The sequence below is a fragment of the Chaetodon auriga genome, chromosome 3, assembly GCF_051107435.1.
Source record: "Chaetodon auriga isolate fChaAug3 chromosome 3, fChaAug3.hap1, whole genome shotgun sequence".
Lineage (NCBI taxonomy): Eukaryota > Metazoa > Chordata > Actinopteri > Chaetodontiformes > Chaetodontidae > Chaetodon > Chaetodon auriga.
In genome coordinates this window covers 1332607-1356651 of record NC_135076.1, presented here as the reverse complement: position 1 = coordinate 1356651, position 24045 = coordinate 1332607, and the positions used below count along the sequence as shown (strand labels likewise).

At 42.2% G+C, this 24045-nt stretch overlaps 1 protein-coding gene across 7 annotated transcripts in view; it reads right to left on the bottom strand.

Annotated features, from left to right (window-relative positions):
* The window catches only part of nfic (nuclear factor I/C), a 184250-nt gene that overhangs the window by 87818 nt on the left and 72387 nt on the right, over positions 1 to 24045 (bottom strand). For all 7 annotated transcript variants that reach the window (XR_013075865.1, XM_076722651.1, XM_076722673.1 and 4 more), the window contains exons 5-7: positions 9515 to 9589; positions 8260 to 8334; positions 7170 to 7302 (exon numbers count right to left, since the gene is read on the bottom strand). Coding sequence is in view for 6 of the 7 variants with exons in the window: in XM_076722651.1 (XP_076578766.1) it covers positions 7170 to 7302; positions 8260 to 8334; positions 9515 to 9589 (283 nt within the window). In the remaining variant the exon portion in view is untranslated. The remainder of the gene's footprint in view (positions 1 to 7169; positions 7303 to 8259; positions 8335 to 9514; positions 9590 to 24045) is intronic.

Genomic DNA, 24045 nt, shown 5'->3' with positions numbered 1-24045 from the left:
TTGATTTCTCCAGTGCATTTAATACCATTCAGCCACTGCTCCTGGGTGAGAAGCTGCGAGTGATGGGAGTCAAAGTGCCCCCACACTCATTCTGCCACCTACAGAAGTTTTTGGACAACACAATGGTGGTGGGGTGTATAAAGGATGGACAAGAGGAGGAACACAGAGCAGTGGTGGACAATTTTGTGGAATGGTCTGACAGAAATCACCTGCTGCTTAACGTGGTCAAGACCAAGGAGATGGTGATTGATTTCAGAAGGAACGGGATGACCACACAACCACTGTGCAGTCTGGGGAAGAATGTCACAGTGGTGGAGGATTACAAATACCTCAGAGTGCAGCTCGACAACAGACTAAACTGGAAAACTAACATCAATGCTGTTTACAAGAAGGGGATGAGCAGACTCTATTTCCTGAGGAGGCTCAGATCATTCAATGTGTGCCCCAAGATGTTGGAGATCTTCTACCAGTCTGTTGTTGCCAGCGCACTCTTCTTTGCTGCAGTGTGCTGGGGGAGCAGCATTGGAGCCGGCGACACCACAAGCCTGGCTCCATTATTGGCTGCAAATTCAACATTTTTGAGGAGGTGGTGGAGAGGAGGACACTGGACAGACTGTTATCCATCATGGATGACCCTGAACATCCTCTTCATCACCTTGTGGACAGACAGCGGAACTCCTTCTTCAATAGACTGCTCTGCTGTCAAAAGGACTACTTCAGGAAATCATTCCACGAGCCATCACACTGTACAATAATAACTTAAACAGTTAATCTACTAACCTCACAAACCCGAATATTTCAGTGTTACATATTATCTGCACCACTGCAATATTGCACACTGTCTTGTAATGTAACAAATTGGTCCTTTAAAGTGATCTCATGTGTTCTCATCCCATGATCTTTATTGCACTTGTTTGATCTAATGAATGTCCTTCATAGCCTACAGCCGTAAAGACAAAATGACTGGCGAAAACCAGTTCTGATAACAAGAGACAGATGATACTTTTGTCTTCTTTCTTCTCTGTTCATGACGTCTGGTACATTAGTTCTACGCCTCGAGACAACACACACACACATACAGGTTGTTTATCACATGTCTAGGACAAAGATATGGATAGAGTATGGTACGTCCATGTCTTGGAAACTGGCCAATTACATTCTGTAATGTATGTATGTTTTTTGTAAGGGGTTTGGTCAAACTCAACAAGATAAATGTGAACTTTTGCCTGAAAACTGTGCTCATTCTGGCTGAGATCCTGTATGAGCTCTGTCATTTTGAGACCAGCGCTGCACTGCTTTATATGTGACCTCCATAAATACTTTGACTGTGAACTGAAGATTGCTCCGGACTGTTCTTGGGCTTCCAACAAAAGAATTGGGCTAACAGTCTGTTGTTTAAATTTATTTATCATCTTCAACTTGCCGATTTTTTGTCTGGTATCTAGTTTATAGTTCTGACTCACTCTCTCTTTTAATAATTGATGTCAATACTGGTTTATATACTTACCTATATTGTAGTTTTATTATTATAATATTATATAGTATGTATTATACATTATAATACATATTATAGAACTGTATATTTAGTTATACTTAGTTATATTTTTAACAACTGCTGTTATTCTTGTTTATATACTTGGTCATATTTTAAGAATTTTGTACACTTATATTCTCTTGAGAAAAAGTCTTTTTCTCTTAGTTTTTCATTCTCATCCTTATTCTCCTTTGTTGTATGTATTTAGTGTTTGTCTGTGTGTTTAAACCGCTACTGCAACGGAATCATTTCCCAAACTGGGATCAATAAAGAAACAGTCTAAGTCTAACACAGGACAGCTGCATGTATGTGTAACAGAATGGGTCACATGATGTACACTCACTGTCCTGTTAGATTATACTCATTACCACATGTATGTACATAGTATGAATATACTGTACATATTTTTCCTGTGTGGAAGAATTATATATCACACTGTCCACCATATCATGCACAAAAGAGTTGTTGAGGTTCTGAAAAAAGCCTTGAAATTAACACAGAACATGTCTGTAATTGCACAATAGCACATGCACACCTTCTGACACCAGAAAAGCATTGCTTCCCATGAAAATTACTAGGAGGGCTACTGCAGATCTCCCTCCATTTTGCCAGCATAGAGATGCACAAGGTACTCTTTAGCATCTGTATGACACACTGAGGGACATGACAAAATGTACATTTTGCTGCTGTAAATTTCAGCATAAATAGAAAAACTAAACTAAATCTAAAAGTCAAATCACTTTCATTTACATGTTATTCTTTAAGTATCTCTGACTAGCTCCACCACAGTTCTCATATAATGTTTACACATATCCTTAACTTGCAACTAATTTCTGAGTTAACACTTTAGTGTATGTCACTGCCATGGTTTTAAAAACGGGCTCCCCCAAAAAATTAGGTACATGACATATCTGTGCACAACCATGGTGTTTCTGCATCTAAACTTCATTCAGTTCAGTGGGTACATGCAGTTTGTTTATGGACCCAATGATCTCCTTTCACTCCCTCACAACAAAACTATCACAATGATATTAAAAAGAGTGGAGGTATCATCCACTCATAGGAAAGACCAGCTTTTAGCATGACAGAGAGATTTATGGTAGAGCCCTGGTGAAATTAACTGGGTCCAAAGAGACACCAAAGCAAATGTTAATCAAAATCTCCACAGAATGGATATGAGTTTCACCTTACAATGGGAGGGCAATAAGACCTCACCTCTGATTGATTTTGATTGTTGCTTCCCCTGAGAAGGTAATATCAGACATCTTTGTGGATCAGCCCCCAGTACCATCAGTGACTTGGAAACTAGTACTTAGCCTTTTTAGGACGTGTTGGAATTAAGATAAACAAATTGCTTTATTCCTCTGCAACCAAGTTAATAACATCCATAAAAGGATCCCATTAAAAGTAAAGCAAACCCCATGTTTAGAACACATGTTTGGCCTGAGCTTTTGATTGCCACTATATAGTATATTTTTGCCACATGATCATGCTGCCATCTACTGTAATGTATAGTTAGTTCTTCACAGTGCAAGCACATGTTTAGTTCTTATTCACAATGGTAATTAATTAATATCAGTAAAAGGATGGTGCAATCTCTACTCATTAAGTAGTAGTGCTGGAAAGCATTTATTGTCTATTGGCAAAAAAAATTATTTGCATTACGTTGAATTGAATTATGAGAGTTTTGAATGATTTATTATCAGAAAATCATGTGTGCATTATTCCTTTACTGTAATGGGCTAGTGGAGGACCCAATTGCAGTGCCAGTCGATTTACAGGGAATACGGGGAAAAGGACAACTGGGGTAACACTGTGCCGTGATGAGCAGAGAGCCGGCTCAGACGGAGTTACTGTGATGAGAGTGGATCGAACGTGGAAATCACTGACAGATTTTGCCGTGGTCGAAACCACTCTCGGAGGAGGAATATGCTCTTTAATACCACTGAGGTGGTGAGATCAGAACACCTGCAGACACAGGGACAGACAGAGTAGTCAGGAACAGGCAAGGTTGAATACCGGAGATCAGGTTGGCAAGGAACGCTGGAGAGTCTAGCATGACGCATAGACAATCTGGCAACCAGAAAGAATGACAGCGCTGCTTAAATACCCTCCTGATGAGCCTAATAGGGTAGGTGTGCAGATGGGCAGGTATGGGACGTGGCAGAAAAGCTGCAGCACAGGTAAGTGCTGGGCTGGACTGTGACATTTTCTTTAATTGATAGCAGAGTTAGTTTCATATATCTTTTAATATTAATGTTTTAATTGGTCATGGTGGAGGATGGATGCACAACTTTTTGTGCATAAACTCATGATTAAACATTTCATCCAAAAAGATTTGCAACAGAATGACTCTCTTCTCTGGTTGAAACAAATAGAGGAGCAGGAAGAGGCCTGATTGGTGATAACAACCATTACCTGACCCAGAACACACACTCAGTATTCCCTAAGGATAAAAATGGCTGATGCCTTTTTGTGAGGGCTTTTCACTCTTTTCCCTTCTCTTTTTACTCCTGCTGGTCTTGTTTTTGTTGTGTCTTATGCCATTTATGATCTTTGTTTTTTCTTATATCACATGCTCCTCAGTTTTCATTTGTCTATAACACACAATCTCACACAAACATTTCTTTATTTTACAAGCCAAGTTAATGCAAGACTGAACCAGGTGAGCCAAAGTACCATAGAACATAGTTATAGTGTTTTCTTGCTTTGCTTTGAAAACTTTTGAAGGTTTTGAGTTGTAGTCGAGACCTGGCTAAAAAGCACTTGTGGTGTAGCTACTAGCTACACTGATGCATGCTTGTCCTCCAAATTATGCTTTTTATCAGTCAGTCAGGCAAAACAGGAAAGGAGGAGGTATTGCAGCCATTTTTTCTTAACAGTTTGTGTGTAATGACATCGACCTGGATGAATTTACATCACTTGAATATCTTACTCTTGAGCTGAAAGCAGAATTATCAGTACTCATCATTACATTATATTGACCACCAAGATCAGTGTTTTTGCAGGAATTCTCAGAGCTGATCGCACTTAGTGTATCTAAAAATGACTTTGCCTGAATGGCGACCTGAATAACCATATCAACAAAAAGAACAACTCCAAAGCCATGGAACTTATGAATTTACTGGACAGCTTTGAACTTATCCAACATGTAAATGAAGCCACTTATTAGCGCTGTAACATTCTTGACTTGGTCATAGTAACAGGGTTATACATCAACAATGTTTCGGTATTAGAATCACCTAATTGTGACCATCACTGTGTGTTTTTTGATAACAAACTAATCTTGATAATGACTAAAAGGGAATTTCTGGTTCAAAGATTATTCCATGATGGCAAGGCTGAAGAAAGGTTTTGTAATATTGTGAGGTCATTTGAGTCACATAGCTATGACTGCTCTTTAAATGACACAGTTGACCATTTCAACAATACCATGTCATCTGCTTTAAATGCTGTTACTTCACTAAAGGTTAAAAAGAGGACCACTGACAGAATCTCTTCATGGTTGAACAACAACAATGTTAACGAGAGGAAGAGAATTTGTTGAGCAGCTGAAAGAAAATGGAGGGAAACTGGGATCACAGTTCATTGTAACATATTCAAAGAAGCCATGACTGTCTACAAATAACAAAGCAATGCGCCTGGCAGGAAAGGACTACTTTTCCAAGGTTAGAATATTGTTCTCCACTATTGACCAGCTGCTCAATACTGCCCCCAACCGCCCACAGTTCTCTGCATCAAACTGTGAAGAACTTGCATCGTTTTTCACTAACAAAATAACCTCAATCATAGCCAGCAATGCTGCTGAGGTGACCACAGATGAGCTCTATAAACCCTGTAAAAAAGACGTTACCATGGGAAAATGCACTTGTATTACATTAGCTGAGCTCTGCAAGGCTGTCACTGAGTCCAACTCATCCACCTCATGTGTTGACCCTATTCCTACAGAATTCCTACATAAGGTCTCAATTCTTGTCCTTTCTCAATTCTTGTTAGATCTAAGTGCAGCATTTGATACGACTGGCCATGATATCTAAATCAATTGTCTTGAGCGGTTGGTTTTTCTGACTGTGTTAAACTGGTTTAAAACAAACATCAAAGGGAGAAAGTTTTACGTTGGTCTTGGAGATCAAGTGTCTGAGAAACATAACATCTGTTTTGGGGTTGCACAAGGGAGCTGCTTCGGATACAAATATCAGGGAAGCCAGCTCCCTGACTATTTTCAACAGAAAGCTAAAACTTCTCTCTTCACTTCAGCCTTTCACTAGCTATGACTTCCTGACACAAGTCTGAAACGTTTGTGCTTTGCCTCATGCTTATACACTGCTGCATTTCTTTTAAAATGTTGTATTTGACTTGATTTTATGGATTGAGTGTAATCTATTTTGACCTATATTTCATTATTTTATGCTGTGATTTGATGTTTTATCCTTATTTATATTTTGACACTTATTCTACTCTAAGTGAATAAACTAGACTTCTTCAGATTTTATACTTTTTACCTAGATTTTAATATTTTTTGTGTGGTTTTAAGCATTCTCTTTATTATTATTATTATTATTATTATTATTATTATTATTATTATTATTATTATTATTATTATTATTAATCCTTATCTCCACTTTATTTTACATTCATTGTAAAGCACTCACTTGGTGCATGCGATTTCTTTCTTTGAGCACTTTGAACTGCAATTCCTGTATGAAAAGTGCAATACAAATAAAGTTGTTTATTATTATTATTTTTATTATTGCCCACAACTGCCTACACAAACACATCCAAGCTGTTTAACCACAAATTCTGCTGGCAGACTCCACTAGCTGAACTGAGTTTGACAATGTGGTAGAGCCTGTTGCCTCTGGGAAAGCCGCAGAGAAGTCTGCTGTGAAGAGGTTCCTTCACCATCCACTGCTGTGGGTTCTGACCAACAACAATGTCCAGCAATGGCCAACACAGCTGAAAGTAGGCAAAACCGTCTTACTAACTGGTCATGACTAGGTTGATAGAAATCATACTTAACCTTTAAATTTAAGATAAGATATAACTTTATTGATATCTTATTTTATTATCTTCTTGATCTTATTATTAGTTATTAGTCAATCTATATAGTAGGTAATCATGACCTCTCTTTTGCCATTGCCAATTTCATTGCACAGACTACTTTGTCATACACAGATCAGTATTGCTTGTTCTGTTTTTTTTTTTTTTTTTTTTTTTGTTATCGACCATTAGTATGTGATTATCAGTCTTTTAATTTAGACCATGTTAAAGATGGTAGGTTAATAAATATTCTCATTTAGACCAAGACGTTGTCCTGCATATTCCCTTGAAGTAGAGACGAAGATCAATTTAACTGGGAAGTCATGACTTTTGATATCAGACTGATATGGTGGATTCACTGAATTAATTTGGTTATCAAATTTCCTAATAAGTTTCCTAATAAGTAATAAGTTCCTAACATCTTCATATTATGTATAATGCATAAGTTTTATTATATTATGCATTATGCATATGTTTTCAGTGCAGATATATAGCAATTTGCAGTCTGTGTGTGTGTGTGTGTGTGTGTGTGTGTGTGTGTGTGAGAGAGAGAGAGAGAGAGAGTGTGTGTGTGTTTGTGTGTCTTTGTCATTACCCGCTGGATGAGGTGCTGGCCAGTGATCGTCTGAGGCTGACTGGCTGGTTGACAGACTGGTTGAGGTCGTAGGCCAGATGACCCTGGAGCTCCCCCATAGAGAAACTAGGACCTACTCCCGTGACTACTGGAGCTACACGCACAAGGGCAACACACTGTGGTTGTGACATACTGTACACACTGAAAAGTTAGTAGCCTGTCAATAGTTTCTTGAGTGACAAAAAATATAGTCTCTATAGCATTTTTTTTCCTTTCTTCCATTTTGTAGAATGTGTGAAGTTTCATTAGGCAGCAGGAAAAGGTGTGTTTGTCAGTTCAGAGCAGCAGACAGACAACAGATGACACCTGAAATTGTCACATTAAGCAGAACAGATTCTGCCATGTTCAACTGCTATGGAAAAGCTCAGAACACACTAAAACACATTGCAATAATTAAAAAAAAAAAAAAAAAAGCTTTTTCCTGTGTAGCTCATTATACTACCTCTTACCCTGTTTAAAAAAATTAAATTTGCATTAAATTATGTGAAGGGTGCACAATGGCTTCTTTATGACTCCAAATGTTTAGGACTTGGGACTTTAACTTCTGACGCTGCAGTCCCAAAAGAAGTCATATGTCACTGATCTGTCTTCTGATGAGTCATCTGATGCAAATGGGCTCTAAATTTCATGCTGACAAAAAGCCAGCGGTAACAATGGTTTAGGTGCAGTACCATTTTTGTTTGGTGCAAGCCCACATGTTTGTTTCCTTGTTTATTAATTTCATGTCTTCAAACTAACCCACTCCCAATCCCTCATCCATGTTCAATGAGGTGGGTGGAGGGTCACAGTTGAAGTTGTGCAGGATGTATGTGTTTAAGCTTATCACTATTTTGGCATGAAATTGCTACCGACTTTGCAAACAGTCACCCAGTCCACAGAGCAATTTCCCTCCAAAATATGCCAAACTATGTTCATGGTATATGGCAGTAATTACTAGCCTCTGACTTGCAAATCACATTCACATCAAGGTGCAAGTCATAATTATAACTGGGAAACTCTAAATTCTGTAATGGTGAATATAATTCATAAGTTAATGGTAAAGTAGGCTTACTTCTTGAGACATGGACCAGCTCAGTGACACTGAAAACTCCTGATGTCAAAAAACTCTCCTGGAACTCTGGACCATCTGTAGAAACACAATAGCAGTCTCACTCTCATACTGTGTTTGTGTGTGAGGAAGAGTCTAGAGCATTAGCAATTAGTTCATGTCAATCAATTTACATGTTGGTTCATCCCATACAGTTAGATGTTCATTCATGTAATTAATGGTATGTGGACTACAACATTCCCTAGGTGGTTTATGCTTTGAGTTGTTCATTTACACACTGTATTTCCTCAGTACAAAGCTATGAGTAATTTTTAACAGAAAATTGTGTACTTATGGTTTGCTTTTATTTCCACCTTTTCTTTATTTACATTTTTTTCAGTGTGTGTTGATTTACCTTGTAATGTGTAAGATTATGATCATGTGAAGAGTCTCTCAGAAAAGGAATTTCAGCATACCAAGCACAATGTGGGATTTGAAACAAAACATATTCATAACCTTATATCATAATCCAACAGCACTGGTCCTAACAAGAAACTAGGGCACCAACTGTTATGGCATGTTGCCCTTGTCAGTAATGTCTATTGTTTACATTTACTGCTTGGCTTATCATATCATCATGCAGACCATAAACTTGCACTACATGCGGATGACTGGTTACTTCCACTGCCACTACTTCAAATGTTTTGAAGGGACTTTGTATTCATTTCTGGTTACAATAAAATCATTTATTAGATCAAACTCAGCTGTCAGCCTGTGTAATTTATGTATTAGATAAATACTGCATTTGTTCATATGTTTGAACAAACTGATAGAGACAATTAACAGACAGTAAATGAAGAAAAAAATGGTATGTAGTCAGGCAAAAATGATAATGTATGAGCACGTACATAAGACAGAATAAATTGTAATAAATACCCCATTTAAATTGACTGTATTAGTATAGTGCTTTTCTACTCTAAAGACTACTCAAAGTGGTCTGGATACGTTATCTGGATCAGATTTTGCCTTTGTATTTGCACACAGAGTTATTTCTTACTGTACACCATTAATTTCCCACCTGTATTGCTTTTATTTTTCATGCAGTTCTACGCATTCACACTTTGCAATACATGTATTTTTCCTCATCCAGATAACTTGTGTGGATACATTTGTAAAACCATGTATAAATATATGGGGTCAAAGCTTACACACCTTAACCAGCTTACACACACAAACACAAACAAAATGTTCCTTTATAATGCAAGGTCCTTTACATTACCCATGGTGGCGGTTTGACTATCCTCTTGATCAGAGCCCACTCCTGTATGACTGGGACTGCTGCTCTGCTCTGCCTCTAGAGAAAGAGAGAGAGATACATGTTTTCTAAAACACTTCACAATTAAGACAAATTTAACAAGACACAGTTACCAGATTAACAGAGAGAGAGAGTGAGAGAGAGGGAGAGAGAGAGAGAGAGTAGAAAATTCCTCGTTTTCAGCTTATAGATGTAAACAGGCAAGCAAAGTGAAGGACACTTGCAGGATTTCTCAGGATTCACCCACTGGCATGCATCCATCAGGGCTTTTCTTAGCTGGCCATGATATTAGCCAGTCCCACATACACAGTGAAAGGACAATTTCAATTTATTTCTACTTGAGTCTTATTCTTGTAGTTTTGTTCATCACTTCTATCAACAATAATGGCATTCATTTAGGCCTCCAAATGAACTGGTTTAGGATAATATGCATAAATTGGTGGCTTGCTGAAGGCCCTGCACAGCTGTGCAGGTGTTATCACTGATTCAGGTTGATTAGACCTGAAAATAATAACTGAACTGAGCCTTAAAGTAACATGTTGACAGTAACAGTGAGTTTCAAACAGGACTCAAATCCTAGTCTCCCAGGTGGGGATTCTGTGCTTGACCCACTCATCCACCATATTCTGACCCCTGTCTACTTTGTGGTCAGCTTTAATAAAAAGATGGCGGCGCCCTGTCCGGCAGCGGCCACTCCAGCTCTTGATAGCAATGTACGTTTTATGTTTAACATGCCGTCTGTACCGTTGCAGTTTTGTGCAAGAATAGTCTATGACAGAACTGCACTACTTGGACTAAGAAACTCGTACTTTTCCGCGAACTTTTCTGGAGTTACACTGGTTTTGGAACCCGAAGCACTCTGCAAGCTAGGCATCCTACACCGGCAAGACCAAGGGGCCTGCAAGGCAGCGGACTCCGCTACCAGCATGCGTCATAAGCGTTGTGCTAGAACTAGCAAGCGAGGCAGCCAAGCGGGTATCAGTGCCAGGCTAAAAGCTAACTCCTACAGACCTGCACTTCCTTCTGTTCTGCTATCCAACGTTAGTTCGCTGGAAAACAAAATGGACTACCTTTGACTGGATTTAACTACACAAAGAAAGGAACTTTTCTGGAGTTACACTGGTTTTGGAACCCGAGGCACTCTGCAAGCTAGGCATCCTACACCGGCAAGACCCAGGGGCCTGCAAGGCAGCGGACTCCCCTGCCAGCATGAGTTGTAAGCGTTGTGCTAGAACTAGCAAGCGAGCCAGCCGAGCGGGTATCAGCACCAGGCTAAAAGCTAACCCCTGCAGACCTGCACAGCCATCAACATCACAGCTGTGTACATTCCACCCGGTGCGAACACAAAGGATGCACTGTCTACATTGTATCAGTCTATCAGCTCAATGCAGAATGCCAACCCGGACTCTGTGTACATAATCACTGGTGATTTCAATCAGGCCAAACTGAAGACAGTACTACCACATTATTACAAATATGTGAACTTTGCAACCAGGGGAAATAACATACTCGACCAAGTCTGCACCAACATCAGACAGGCATAAAAAGCTGCTCCCCACTCCGACCTGGGGAACTCAGATCACCTCTCTGTTATGCTAATTCCATCCTACAGACCTCTATTGACCAGGAACAAGCCGTCTGTGAGGCAGATCAGAGTATGGCCAGAGGGAGCTACCTCAGCTCTCAAAGACTGTTTCGACTGCACAGACTGGACTGTTTTTAGGGAGGCTGCCACTACCAACTAGCATGTCAACTTGACGGATTACACTGAATCTGTGACTGGATACATATCCAAATGCATGGAAGAGCGTGTGCTCCTCCTCCTCCTCTGGTAGCTGGTTTCTATCTGGGCTTGTGATTTCCCATCTTGTTTTCTGTATTTTTTTTAATTTTCCTTAAACTTGAGAGTTTAAGGCTGAATTGGACATCTAAAGATATATTTTATGGACAAATATTTAAAAGTTGTGGATGACCCTTGCGACCTCTGATATTTCACGGATACGCTCTGCTCTGTCCTACTGACAGAAAAAGCCTGCTACGGCCTACCAACAGAAGAAGCCTGCTGGCAGGTAAAGCTAACTAACTAGCACCAAGATGCCTCCTTTGTCCACAGATGACCTCTACAAACTTCTGCAGCAGGTTGCAGTGTTGGAAACCAAAGTTCAGCGTCTGGAAATAAACGCAGACGTGAACGGACCTTGTGGAAATGACAGCACTTTGCCACTGACTCAAAACAGTGGACTGGAGAATGCTACCATCCAGCTAATTGGCTCTGATACAGCTCCCACGAAACTAAAGGGCTGTGTACCGGGTAATAAATCTGCCAGTATTAGTCCTCCCTGGAATGCTCTTGGGGCAAAGCCCAAGAGTAAATCAGCTGATATGGGGAGACGTCCAACAGGTAGAACCCAGCGCCCAGAGATCTGTGATTCGACAGGCTGGCCTGCGTTATCATCCTCCTCAACACCAGAGTAAGACACAGCTGTGGATAAAAGCTAAAGGGAAGATGAGCAACAAAGCTCCCAAACCAGCTAGTGTGCAGTTACAAAATCGGTTTGCTCCACTACTGCAGGACCCTGGATCTCCAACTGAAAACCTGGATAACTTCTCGGACTCACAGAGAAGGGTAAGGCCTGACAGGAAGTCAGAAGCTAGAAAGCTACAAGGAAAGCTACTGACTGGTCCTGAGACTCTGGTTGTTGGTGATTCTGCTATGAAAGATGTGGGAAGCATGTACAGCAGAAACACAAAGTGTCGTGCTTTCCTGATGATACAGTCTCCAACATGACCGACAGAATCCTCAGTATTGTTGCAGAAATTCCAACTTGGAAATACCTTGTACTGCACACAGGGGCAAATGATATTGCGAAACGACAATCTGAAGTGCTCAAACGAGATTTAGATAAACTGTTAAATGCAGTGAGCTCTCTGAATGCTGAGGTCTTCTTCAGTGGGCCTTTACCACCAGTCAGAGGAGGAGGAAAGAGATTCAGCAGATTATTGGCAGTAAACAGCTGGCTTTCAACTGCATGTGATGTCCACTCAGTGCATTTTATTGACAATTTCAACTTTTTCTGCGACCGCAGACATTTTTCAAAGGAGATGGACTTTCCCTAAACAAGTCAGGGGTAAAACTTTTTGCCTCCAACCTATCTTTCTCTTCCTGTTCCCACTCCAAAGGAAAAGAGACAAGAGGAATCCAAACAAAAGCAGCAAAAAACAAAACATGAAGGAGAAAAAACTCTCCCCCCGCCTGTATGCTCTAACCATGAGGGATGCCAGAGCAAAAAAGGGGATGCCTCATGTCCTCCACCAGGGGCCACTGCTCATGAGGATTCACCGACTCCAACCACTAAAACTCCACCTAGGTCATCATCTCCAATCACTAAAACTCCACCTAGGTCACCATCTCGAACTGCCCAAACTCCATCTAGCTCATCATCTTCACTGGGTATCCCATCACCATCCTCCCCCTTGCTGGAGTTTACTGACCAAATGAACAAACTTGTCAGCGCTGGTATCAGACTTACTCCTCGCCCATCTGGGATCCTGTCCCCCCAAATTCCACCGCTACAACCACCCTGTCTCCTTCCACCACCACAGCGCCGATGGGCACCACCTCCACCCCCTCCACAGCTTGAGCTGAACATACTCCAGTCCCCTAGTAAGAGCCCAGCACAGCCACCTATTTGTGTTGGGAACTGATGTGTTCCGGGTCCAGCTTTTAAAGGAAAATGTTATGCCTGACTTTTCCAAGGAAAAGCCAGGGCCCATTGTGCCGGAAGCTTCAGTGATTCATGTCTCAATAGATAGGAGGAGAAGATCGGCCCATCTCTCCAGAAACATCACATCATCGAATTTAACATATATTCCACGTCAGCCACAGTATGTTCTAAAACATGGGGATGTTGGACTTTTTAGCACATTTAAGTTAGCTCTTTTAAATGTTAGGTCTTTGGCAGGCAAATCATTCTTAATCAATGACTTTATCATCAAGCACAAGCTTGATTTTATGTTTTTAACTGAAACTTGGTTAGGACAAGATAACAGCGCAGCAATTCTCAATGAGTCAGCCCCTCCGAATTTCAGTTTCAGAAGTGAAGTAAGAATGCATAAGAGAGGGGGTGGAGTCGCCATTTTGTTTAATGATAGCATTCAATTCAGTAGAGTCTCTTATGGTGAATTTGAATATTTTGAATATGTTGCCATCCAATCAAAGGCTCCCTGTCGATCAGTCTTCGTAACCATCTACAAGCCTCCAAAATACAATGCAAAGTTTTCCGATGAGTTTGCCAATCTACTGTCCGTTGTTTGTATTGATTTTGACTGTGTTGTGTTAGTGGGTGACTTCAACATTCATGTTGATAATCTCAAAGATGGATGTGCTAAAGAACTTTTAAACATCCTGGATCATTTTGGCCTATCTCAGCACATTCAACACATAACAAAGGGCATATATTAGATTTGGTTATTTCCAAAGGGCTTAATATCTCTGAGGTTGTGGTGACAGATGTTGCTCTTTCCGATCATTACTGTGTGTCATTTAAAATGGCCACACCTGCTATTCTTAACAAAACTGGAACAGAGGTAATCAAAAAGCGTTATATTAATGATAACACCTGTGCAGTCTTCACTCAGTCTTTTACACCATCACCAACACTGCCCTCAGCTTCAACTGATGACTTTGTAAATAGTTTCAGTTCCAAAGTTATGGCTATTATTGACTCAATCACCCCAGTTAAGACAAAAGTTTTATCAGGAAGGAAAAAGACACCTTGGAGAAACACCACACTGGTCAAAGTCCAGAAAAGTTAATTAAGATGGCGCCGCGGACGGCTGCCTCGGTGTGTTGGTGCGCGTTGTTTTGTTTTGTTTTGTGTTTTAACTCTGTTTTTTGTGACGGTACCCGGAGCTCTTTCACCAGAGAAGAGCTCATGAACATCAGGGGAGCAACACCAGAGGATTTATTTCCTAAATTTCTGCTCCCAACAGTGGAAATTTTGGACATACTGGTCAAAGGTGTGCTCACCCTTGCTCACGCAGTGAAACGCCGGAGGAGAGGAAAACGAGCCGGCGCGCTCGTGCGCCTTCGCCAGCGCGGACTACGCACAGCGTTACCGGGAATATTTCTCTCTAACGTGCGTTCACTGCCCAACAAACTGGAGGAATTACAACTGCTGTTGGGTAAAAACAGGGACTTTTCTTCATCTGCGGTTTTGTGCTTCATCGAGACGTGGCTCTGTGGATTAATACCGGACTCTGCGCTGCAGCTGGCTGGCTTCCAACTCCACCGCGCGGACCGAGACACGGAACTTTCCGGCAAAACTAAAGGTGGAGGAATCTGTTTCTACATCAACAGTGGTTGGTGCAAGGACGTGACAGTGATCCAGCAGCACTGTTCTCCTGACCTGGAATCTTTCACCATTAACTGTAAGCCTTTTTATTCACCCCGTGAGTTCGCTTCATTCATTCTGGTCGGCGTTTACATCCCGCCGCAAGCCAACGTGCAGGACGCACAGCGTATGCTCGCGGACCAGATACTGTGTGTGGAGCGGACCAACCCGGACTCCTTAGTTATTGTCCTTGGCGACTTTAACAAAGGTAACCTCACCCACGAACTCCCTAAATACAGACAGTTTATCAAATGCCCGACCAGAGAGGAGAACATTCTGGATCACTGTTACACCACCGTCAGGGATGCTTATCACGCCGTCCCCCGTGCTGCACTGGGCCACTCTGACCACGTCATGGTGCACCTGATTCCTGCGTACAGGCAGAAACTAAAGCTCTGCAAACCTGTAGTGAGGACATCAAGGAAGTGGACCAGCGAGGCTGTGGAGGATCTCCAGGCGTGTTTGGACTCTACTGACTGGGATGTGTTCAGGACTGCTACCAACAGTCTGGATGAGTACACGGAGACTGTGACGTCCTACATCAGCTTCTGTGAGGACTGCTGTGTTCCATCACGCACCAGGGTGAGTTACAACAATGACAAACCCTGGTTCACAGCCCAACTCAGGCAGCTAAGGTTGGCAAAGGAAGAGACCTTCAGGAGTGGGGACAAAGACAGATACAAAGAGTCGAAGTACAAGTTTAGCAAGGCGGTGAAAGAGGCTAAACGGCTGTACTCTGAGAAGCTCCAACACCAATTCTCAGCTAACGACTCTGCGTCTGTCTGGAAAGGGCTCAGGCAGATCACTAACTTCAAGCCTAAAGCCCCCCACTCCATCAACGATCGACGCCTAGCCAACGACCTGAACCAGTTCTACTGCCGCTTTGAAAGACAAAGGGACAGTCCAGCAACCATCCCCCACGACACCTCTGAACAGCTCCAGCTCCAGTCACCTCCACCAATGCCCACCTTAAAGGCCCCCCCCTCCCCCTCCCCACCCACCTCAGTGACGACTCTTTCCATCCATGAAAGGGACGTCAACAGACTCTTCAGGAGACAGAACCCCCGGAAAGCAGCTGGACCGGATTCTGTCTCCCCATCTGCCTTGAAGCACTGCGCTGATCAGCTGTCCCCAGTGTTCACAGACATTTTTAACACCTCACTGGAGACATGTCACGTGCCAGCCTGCTTCAAGTCTTCAACCATCATCCCTGTTCCCAAGAAGCCAAGGACCACAGGACTTAATGACTTCAGACCCGTCGCCCTGACCTCTGTGGTCATGAAGTCCTTTGAGCGCCTTGTGCTCTCACACATCAGAGACATCACTGACCCTCTCCTAGACCCCCTGCAGTTTGCCTACAGAGCCAACAGGTCTGTAGACGATGCAGTCAACTTGGCCCTCCACTTCATCCTCCAGCACCTGGACTCCGCAGGAACCTACGCTAGGATCCTGTTTGTGGATTTCAGTTCTGCCTTCAACACCATCGTCCCAACTCTGCTTCAGGAGAAGCTCTCCCAGCTGAGCGTGCCTGACTCCACCTGCGGGTGGATCACAGACTTCCTGTCTGACAGGAAACAGTGCGTGAAGCTGGGGAAACACCTCTCCGACGCTAAGACCATCAGCACCGGATCCCCCCAGGGCTGTGTTCTTTCTCCTCTGCTCTTCTCCCTGTACACGAACAGCTGCACCTCCAGTCACCAGTCTGTCAAGCTCCTGAAGTTTGCGGACGACACCACCCTCATCGGACTCATCTCTGATGGCGACGAGTCCGCCTACAGGTGGGAGGTTGACCATCTGGTGACCTGGTGCAATCAGAACAACCTGGAGCTAAATGCTCTAAAGACAGTGGAGATGGTTGTGGACTACAGGAAGAACTCAGCCTCACCCGCCCCCATCACCCTCTGTGACTCCACTATTGACACTGTGGAGTCCTTCCGCTTCCTGGGAACTATCATCTCCCAGGACCTCAAGTGGGAGCCGAACATCAGCTCCCTCATCAGGAAAGCACAGCAGAGGATGTTCTTCCTACGGCAGCTGAAGAAATTCAGCCTGCCAAAGACAATGATGGTGCACTTCTACACAGCCATCATCGAGTCCATCCTCACCTCCTCCATCACCATCTGGTACGCTGCTGCCACCGCCAAGGACAAGGGCAGACTGCAGCGTGTCATTCGGTCTGCAGAGAAGGTGATTGGCTGCAATCTACCATCTCTTCAGGACCTGTACGCCTCCAGGACCCTGAGGCGTGCAGAAAAGATTGTGGCTGATCCCTCTCACCCCGGACACAAACTCTTTGAGCCACTCCCCTCTGGCAAGAGGCTGCGGTCCATCAGGACCAAAACCTCACGCCACAAGAACAGTTTTTTCCCGTCTGCTGTCAGCCTTACCAACAAGGCCCGGAACCCCCCCTGACACTCTTCACATTCCACCTCAGACTCATTCTGTCACATTGAGTGATATAAATATAACTCTATGCGTTACATTAACGCTCAACTTGGACTTCTTTCTGAAAAACAGTACTGTGTTTCTAACAATAACAGACTTGTGTATATATATTTAAATTGTTATTTTTTATGCTCTTATTTTAGTAGATGTGTCATATTTTAGTAGATGTGTCATGCACCAATTTCACCAGAAAAAATTCCTCGTATGTGTAAAAGCATTCTTGGCAATAAAGCTTTTTCTGATTTTTCTGATTCTGAAAAGAGTCTGCAGACAGGCAGAGCGCAGGTGGCGAAAAACCAAACTCCAAGTTCATTATGAGATTTACAAAAACAGTCTCCACACCTATAACCATGAACTAAAGACGGCAAGGCAAGCATTCTTCTCAGAGATTATCAACAGAAACTGTAATAATGTCCGCACTTTGTTTTCTGTTGTGGATAGACTGACAAACCCCACAGCATCAGTCCCTCCCGAGCTGCTTTCCAACAAGTCATGCAATGAATATGCAGCCTTTTTTACAGATAAAATTTCAAGGATAAGACAAACAGTGTGCAGCTCCAGCTCAGGCAACATGATAAGTCCATCTGTGCCTTCTTGTTCTCCAGTTAATCTAGCACATTTTAACCTTCTAGATCATACAAGGCTGACAGAAACTGTATCACAGTTAAAATCCACAACATACTGCCTTGATGCTCTGCCAACAAACTTTTTTAAAAATGTCTTTAATTGCATAGCTCCAGATGTGTTGCAGATAATAAATAATTCTCTTCAGTCTGGTCACTTTCCCCAGGCCTTGAAAACTGCAGTAATAAAACCTCTCCTAAAAAAGACTAATCTGGATGCTTCAGCGATAAGTAACTACAGGCCAATATCAAATCTTCCCTTTCTGGGAAAAATGTTTAAAAGGGTTGTTTTTCAACAAATGCATGCTTTCATGATGCAGAACAATCTTTTTAATGCATTTCAGTCTAGATTTCGTCCACACCACAGCACTGAGACTGTACTTATCAAAGTTTTAAATGACATACATCTGAATAATGATGCTTCCAAAACCTCAGTCTTAGTATTATTAGATCTCAGTGCTGCCTTTGATACAGTTGATCATGACATACTTCTTGACAGACTGGAAAAGTGGGTGGGACTTACTGGCACTGTACTACACTGATTCAAATCTTATGTACAAGATAGAGACTACTTTGTGTCAATTGGTGAGCACATGTCTGAACGAAAAAAGATGATGTGTGGGGTGCCACAAGGGTCCATTCTCGGACCACTTCTTTTCAACATCTACATGTTGCCCCTAGCTCAGATTATGGAGCATCATAATATTTCTTATCATACTTATGCATTTATATTTTTTCAATTTATATTTCTGTGTCATCACATGACTACAGTCCCTTACTTTCACTGAGTGAGTGTAGTGTATTCATCAAATCAATGAGTGGATGTGCCAGAATTTTCTTCAGCTTAATGCAGATAAGACAGAAGTGATTGTATTTGGCCCCAAAAATGAAAGGTCAAAGATCAGTACTCACCTTAATTCCATGTCACTGACAACAACAGATAAAGCCAGAAATCTTGGTGTAATTATTGATTCTGACATGAATTTTAACAACCATTTAAAGCTCATTACCAAATCAGCCTACTACCACCTGAAAAATATAACCAGAATTAAGGGATGTCTGTCCAAAGAAGACATGGAAAAACTTGTTCATGCATTTATTTTCAGTAGGTTGGACTAGTGCAATGGAGTCTTTACTGGCCTTAACAAAAATCGATTAGGCAACTACAGCTGATTCAAAATGCTGCTGCACGAGTCCTTACAAACACTAGAAAAATGGACCATATCACACCAGTCCTCAGATCACTACATTGGCTTCCTGTGAGTCAAAGAACAGACTTTAAAATCTTACCGTTGGTCTACAAAGCATTAAATGGTCTAGGACTGAAATATATTTTAGATTTATTAACTCCATATGAAGTATCCAGACCTCTCAGGTCATCAGGGACAGGTCTATTGTGTGTTCCCAGAATGAGAACGAAACAAAGTGAAGCAGCTTTCAGTTATTATGCTCCTCACCTGTGGAACACTCTCCCTGCACACCTGAGGTCTGCACCAACTGTCAGCTCATTTAAATCAGGGTTGAAAACATTATTATTTGCTTCAGCTTTTACTTAAAGTAAATATATTTGCTCAATGACTTTAATCATTCTAAATGCTAAATTATTGTCTTTTACTGGCTTCTGTTTTTAATTTTCCTTTAATTGTATTTTATTTTTATTTTTATATTCTCTTCTAATCTCTTTCTTCCTTTCTTTCTTTGAAATGTATGATTTTAATGTATTTTTATGCTTCTGTAAAGCACTTTGAATTGCCTTGTGTACGAATTGTGCTATACAAATAAATTTGCCTTGCCTTGCCTTGTCATCAAAAACATCACCACAAGGGCCAATGACAAATCCTAGTTCACCAAGGCAGCACGTGAGCTCCTGAGAGCATGTAATGCAGCTTTCAAGTCTGGGGACAAGGACGCCCTTAGAACTGCTAGGGCCAACTTGAACCGGGGCATGAGAACAGCCGAGCGTGCCTATGGACAGAAAGCTCAAGCTGCATGTCCTGACAACATACCGGGGCGTGTGCTCACAGACTGTGCTGACCAACTCGCTGATGTTCTCACAGACATCTACAACACCTCTCTGAGCCAAGCCATCATACCAGCATGCTTCAAAACCACCACCATCATACCACTACCCAAGAAATCCCCAGCCTCAACGCAGAATGACTACCGGCCCATAGCACTCATGCCCATCATGATGAAGTGCTTTGAAAGGTTGGTCAAGGCCCACATAACTTCCAGTCTCCCCTCCAGACTTGACCCATTCCAGTTTGCATACCGTCCCAAACGTTCCACCAGAGATGTTGAAAGAAAAAGTCTTTTTTTGCAAGTCCAAGTCAAGTCTCAAGTCTTTGGTCACGAGTCCAAGTCAAGTCTTCATTCTTTGTGGGGTGAGACTTGGTCAAGTCTCAAGTCTTTGGTCACAAGTCCAAGTCAAGTCTCAAGTCTCTAAAAAATAAATCTCTCATGTCTCTTCTTGTTTTAATCAGCCTTCTATCATCTGCTGCTATTCGGTCTACTAAGAATACTGCACAGCTATATCTAAGAAATTCAAAGCATCTACTGTATTATTATCTCTCCTTTATCTATTAGCATAAAGTATCAGTACTGATTAGTTGTTTGTTATATGATCACTTTAAACAGGGTACTGCAATGCAAAATGAAGAAAACACACAATGAATGATTTCCTTTAAAGGAGACTGTATTCTTCCAACATGAACATACAGTTACAATATATCTTGCCCCCTATTGTGCAGGCTCAGTCGGACCATAATAAGAACAAAAATATAGAAAATGTTACACCTCACTCAGTCAAAAGCATTTTAGGCATTGTAGGAACGTACATAAATAACGTTACCCAATAAACATTATGTTAACGCCGCTCCATGCAAATAAGTGTGACAAGCAAACATTCACTCATCTGTTCAAATATTCAGTTACAAAGCTGGTAGCAAGCTAAGTTAAACATTGCTGATGCTGAGCTAAACATGTTTGCTAACCGTCCATATGCGCTAATGACTTATCCGGGTGAGTTTTCAGGTGCCTGATAAAATTTTATGTGGTTGATCCAGCGTCCTTAATCTTGGTACCGCAGACAGCGCTTCTTTTGTTGGTGCCGTCTTGTTTGAAGTTTTTATAACCAAACGTAATTACAAAGGGTACAGCAGCAGCTGCGGGTGTGTCAGTCGCCATAGTGTCATCTGAGGTAGTAATGCGTGGGGCCGTGAGCCGTGCACCTGATGCGTAATATGGTTACCATGGTTACCATGTCAAAAAGGAGAGAATGACATTATGCTCGTCAGACGTTTCAGAGTTTCCCCAATGTTAATACGGCAAAAAAAAGAAAAGATAGGACAAAGGAAAACATAATGATTGTTCATGAGTCCCAAAACACGAGTCCGAGTCGAGTCTGAAGTCTTTTGAGCACGAGTACAAGTCAAGTCTGAAGTCTCTCTGTGTGCAACTTAAGTGCGACTCGAGTCCGAGTCGCAAACTCGAGTCCCCATCTCTGCGTTCCACCAATGATGCCATAGCAACAGCACTCCACCTAAGCCTGGCTCACCTGGGTGTGGATGCTGTTCATCGACTTCAACTCCGCCTTCAACACAGTCATCCCCCAACACCTGGTGAATAAACTCGGCGAAATAGGCATCAGCACCCCACTATGCAACTGGTTACTGGACTTTCTCACTGACAGACCACATCATCAAGTTTGCAGATGACACAACAGTGGTGGGCCTCAGCATACAGAGAGGAGGTGCAACAACTCATCAACTGGTGTGACATCATTAACCTTCAACATAATGTCAACAAAAGAAATAACTGTAGACTTTAGGAAGAAACAGACACCACACATCCCACTCACCATCAATGGCAGTGCAGTGGAGTCTGTGAAAAGCACTAAGTTCCTGGGAGTACACATCATAGATGACCTGACATGGACCACCAACACCACATCCATAGTCAAGAAGGCACAGCAACACCTCCACTTCCTTCGCCGGATGAGGAGAGCTGACCGTCCCCCCTCTGCCCTCACTACTTTTTACAGGGGTGCCACTGAGAGCATTCTAACCAGCAGTCTCTCAGTCTGGTATGGCAGCTGCTCTGCTCCAGACAAGAAGGTCCTATAGAGAGTGGTGAGGACAGCAGAGAAGATCACCAGATCACTCCAACCGGCAATCCAGGACTTATATCCATCCCGCTGTTACAAGAGAGCAACCAATATCATCAAAGACCTCCCCCACCCAGCACACGAACTGTTCACCCTCCTCCCATCTGGAAAGCGCTACCACAGCATTTTATATCAATCATATGTCCATTGTCTGTCTGTATACGTTGTGTCCAGTGCTGTTGTCTGTTTGCACTATTATGTTGTATGTTGTGTATTATATATTACTTGCACATTAGAGTATGGAGAAACGCAATTTCAATCTTCTGTGTAACCACCTGTTGCATTGTTTGGTTGACAATAAAAATCACTTTGACTTTGACTTTGAATAATGGTACTGGATCAACACTGATTATGATGTTGTGAGAACAACACCAACAGAGCAATATCAGATAAACCTCAAAGACAGTTAGAGTTAGGATTAAGGGTGAGGGCCGTTCTTTTTTTTTTGCGTAAGAAAGACTAGAAATAGGTGGCACGGTGGGACAGTGGCAACACTGTCGCCTCACAGCTAGAAGGGTTCGATTCCCGCCTGGGGCGCTGTGGGTGCTGAGGGCATGTCCTCCACCATGCCTTCGGTGCCTGCTTCCCCCTAAAGGGTGTGTGGAGTTTGCATGTTCTCCCCATGTTCACCAGGAGGTATCCTCCATAAAAATGAAACCCCCCTCTAAAAAACATGCATGAAGATCACCACCTGACCAATGGTGACAAAGAAGAAACTGGGTAGCACTGACTGGCAGCCTACCGCTCCTGGTCTGCCGTGGAGGAAGGACTGACCAGGATGGGTCAAAAGCGGAGGAAGAATTTCACCAAAGCATGGCGTGTGTGTGCATGTGCATGTAGAGTGACTAATAAAGGATGTCTTTCTTTATGGGAGATGTATTTCGGTTTAGGGTGCCATATTTATCAGTTTACTGATGTGTCTGACCAAAATGAAACATTTTATAGTACTACTGACCCTGGATTTATGTCAACTACAAGGGTAACAGGTTTATTTGAAGGCAGATATATTAGAGATAGCGCTGCTCTAATAAAGGTATTTGCTCATATCTAGCAAGAAATCCAGATCCACAAAGTGATAGGGTAGGGTTAGGGAATAAGAAATAACATTTATCATATTGTTGAATGTATTGATTAAGCAATGGAAGCTCTTCATACGTATATATATGACTTGCAATAGGAGTTATTCATCCTTGTTTACTGCCAGCTGCCCTTAATTCAGAACCCAGCTCTATTTTACCACTGGCTTGACTAATAGGTTTTCAAGACACGCATAGAGCCAGTAGGAATTGCACTCAATGCTTTCTATAGAGGGGTTCCTCACAGTTATATATGTTGCAACAAAGTTCTCTCTGCTGAAAACAGTCCAACCAGTGAAGGTCACTGTGGACTTCGTCAAGCTAGTCATGATCATCTGACCTCAGCCAGCAGTTCGGGTCATTGCTGACCCCATCTCAAATCACAAACAACAGTTGTAACTAGGGTTGAGCCGGATACTCGTCTGAAACGAATATCCAGCTCAACCATAGTTACACGGATAAAACATTTTTGACGAGTACGAGCATGATACGAGTAAAACTCGTCAATATCCGTGCTCGTGCGGAAGGAAAATCCTCATTGGGTAACTGACTGTCTTCACGCTCTGCTCTGTTCTCACGACTTGTTTCATAACGTACGCGGTGCATTTGACAAGACAGAGCTGAAAACGGCTCACTGCCTCCACTCCAGTCGGGTTTTTTTTTTTTTTTTAATTTACCGTCTGCTTGCTCTTAGTTTGGCTGGTGATATAAAGTCAGTTGGAAAACTTTGCTTGTACTTCTTTGAGAAGAATACAGTGAACAAGGCTAACATATTATTTCCCTGTTTGCCATC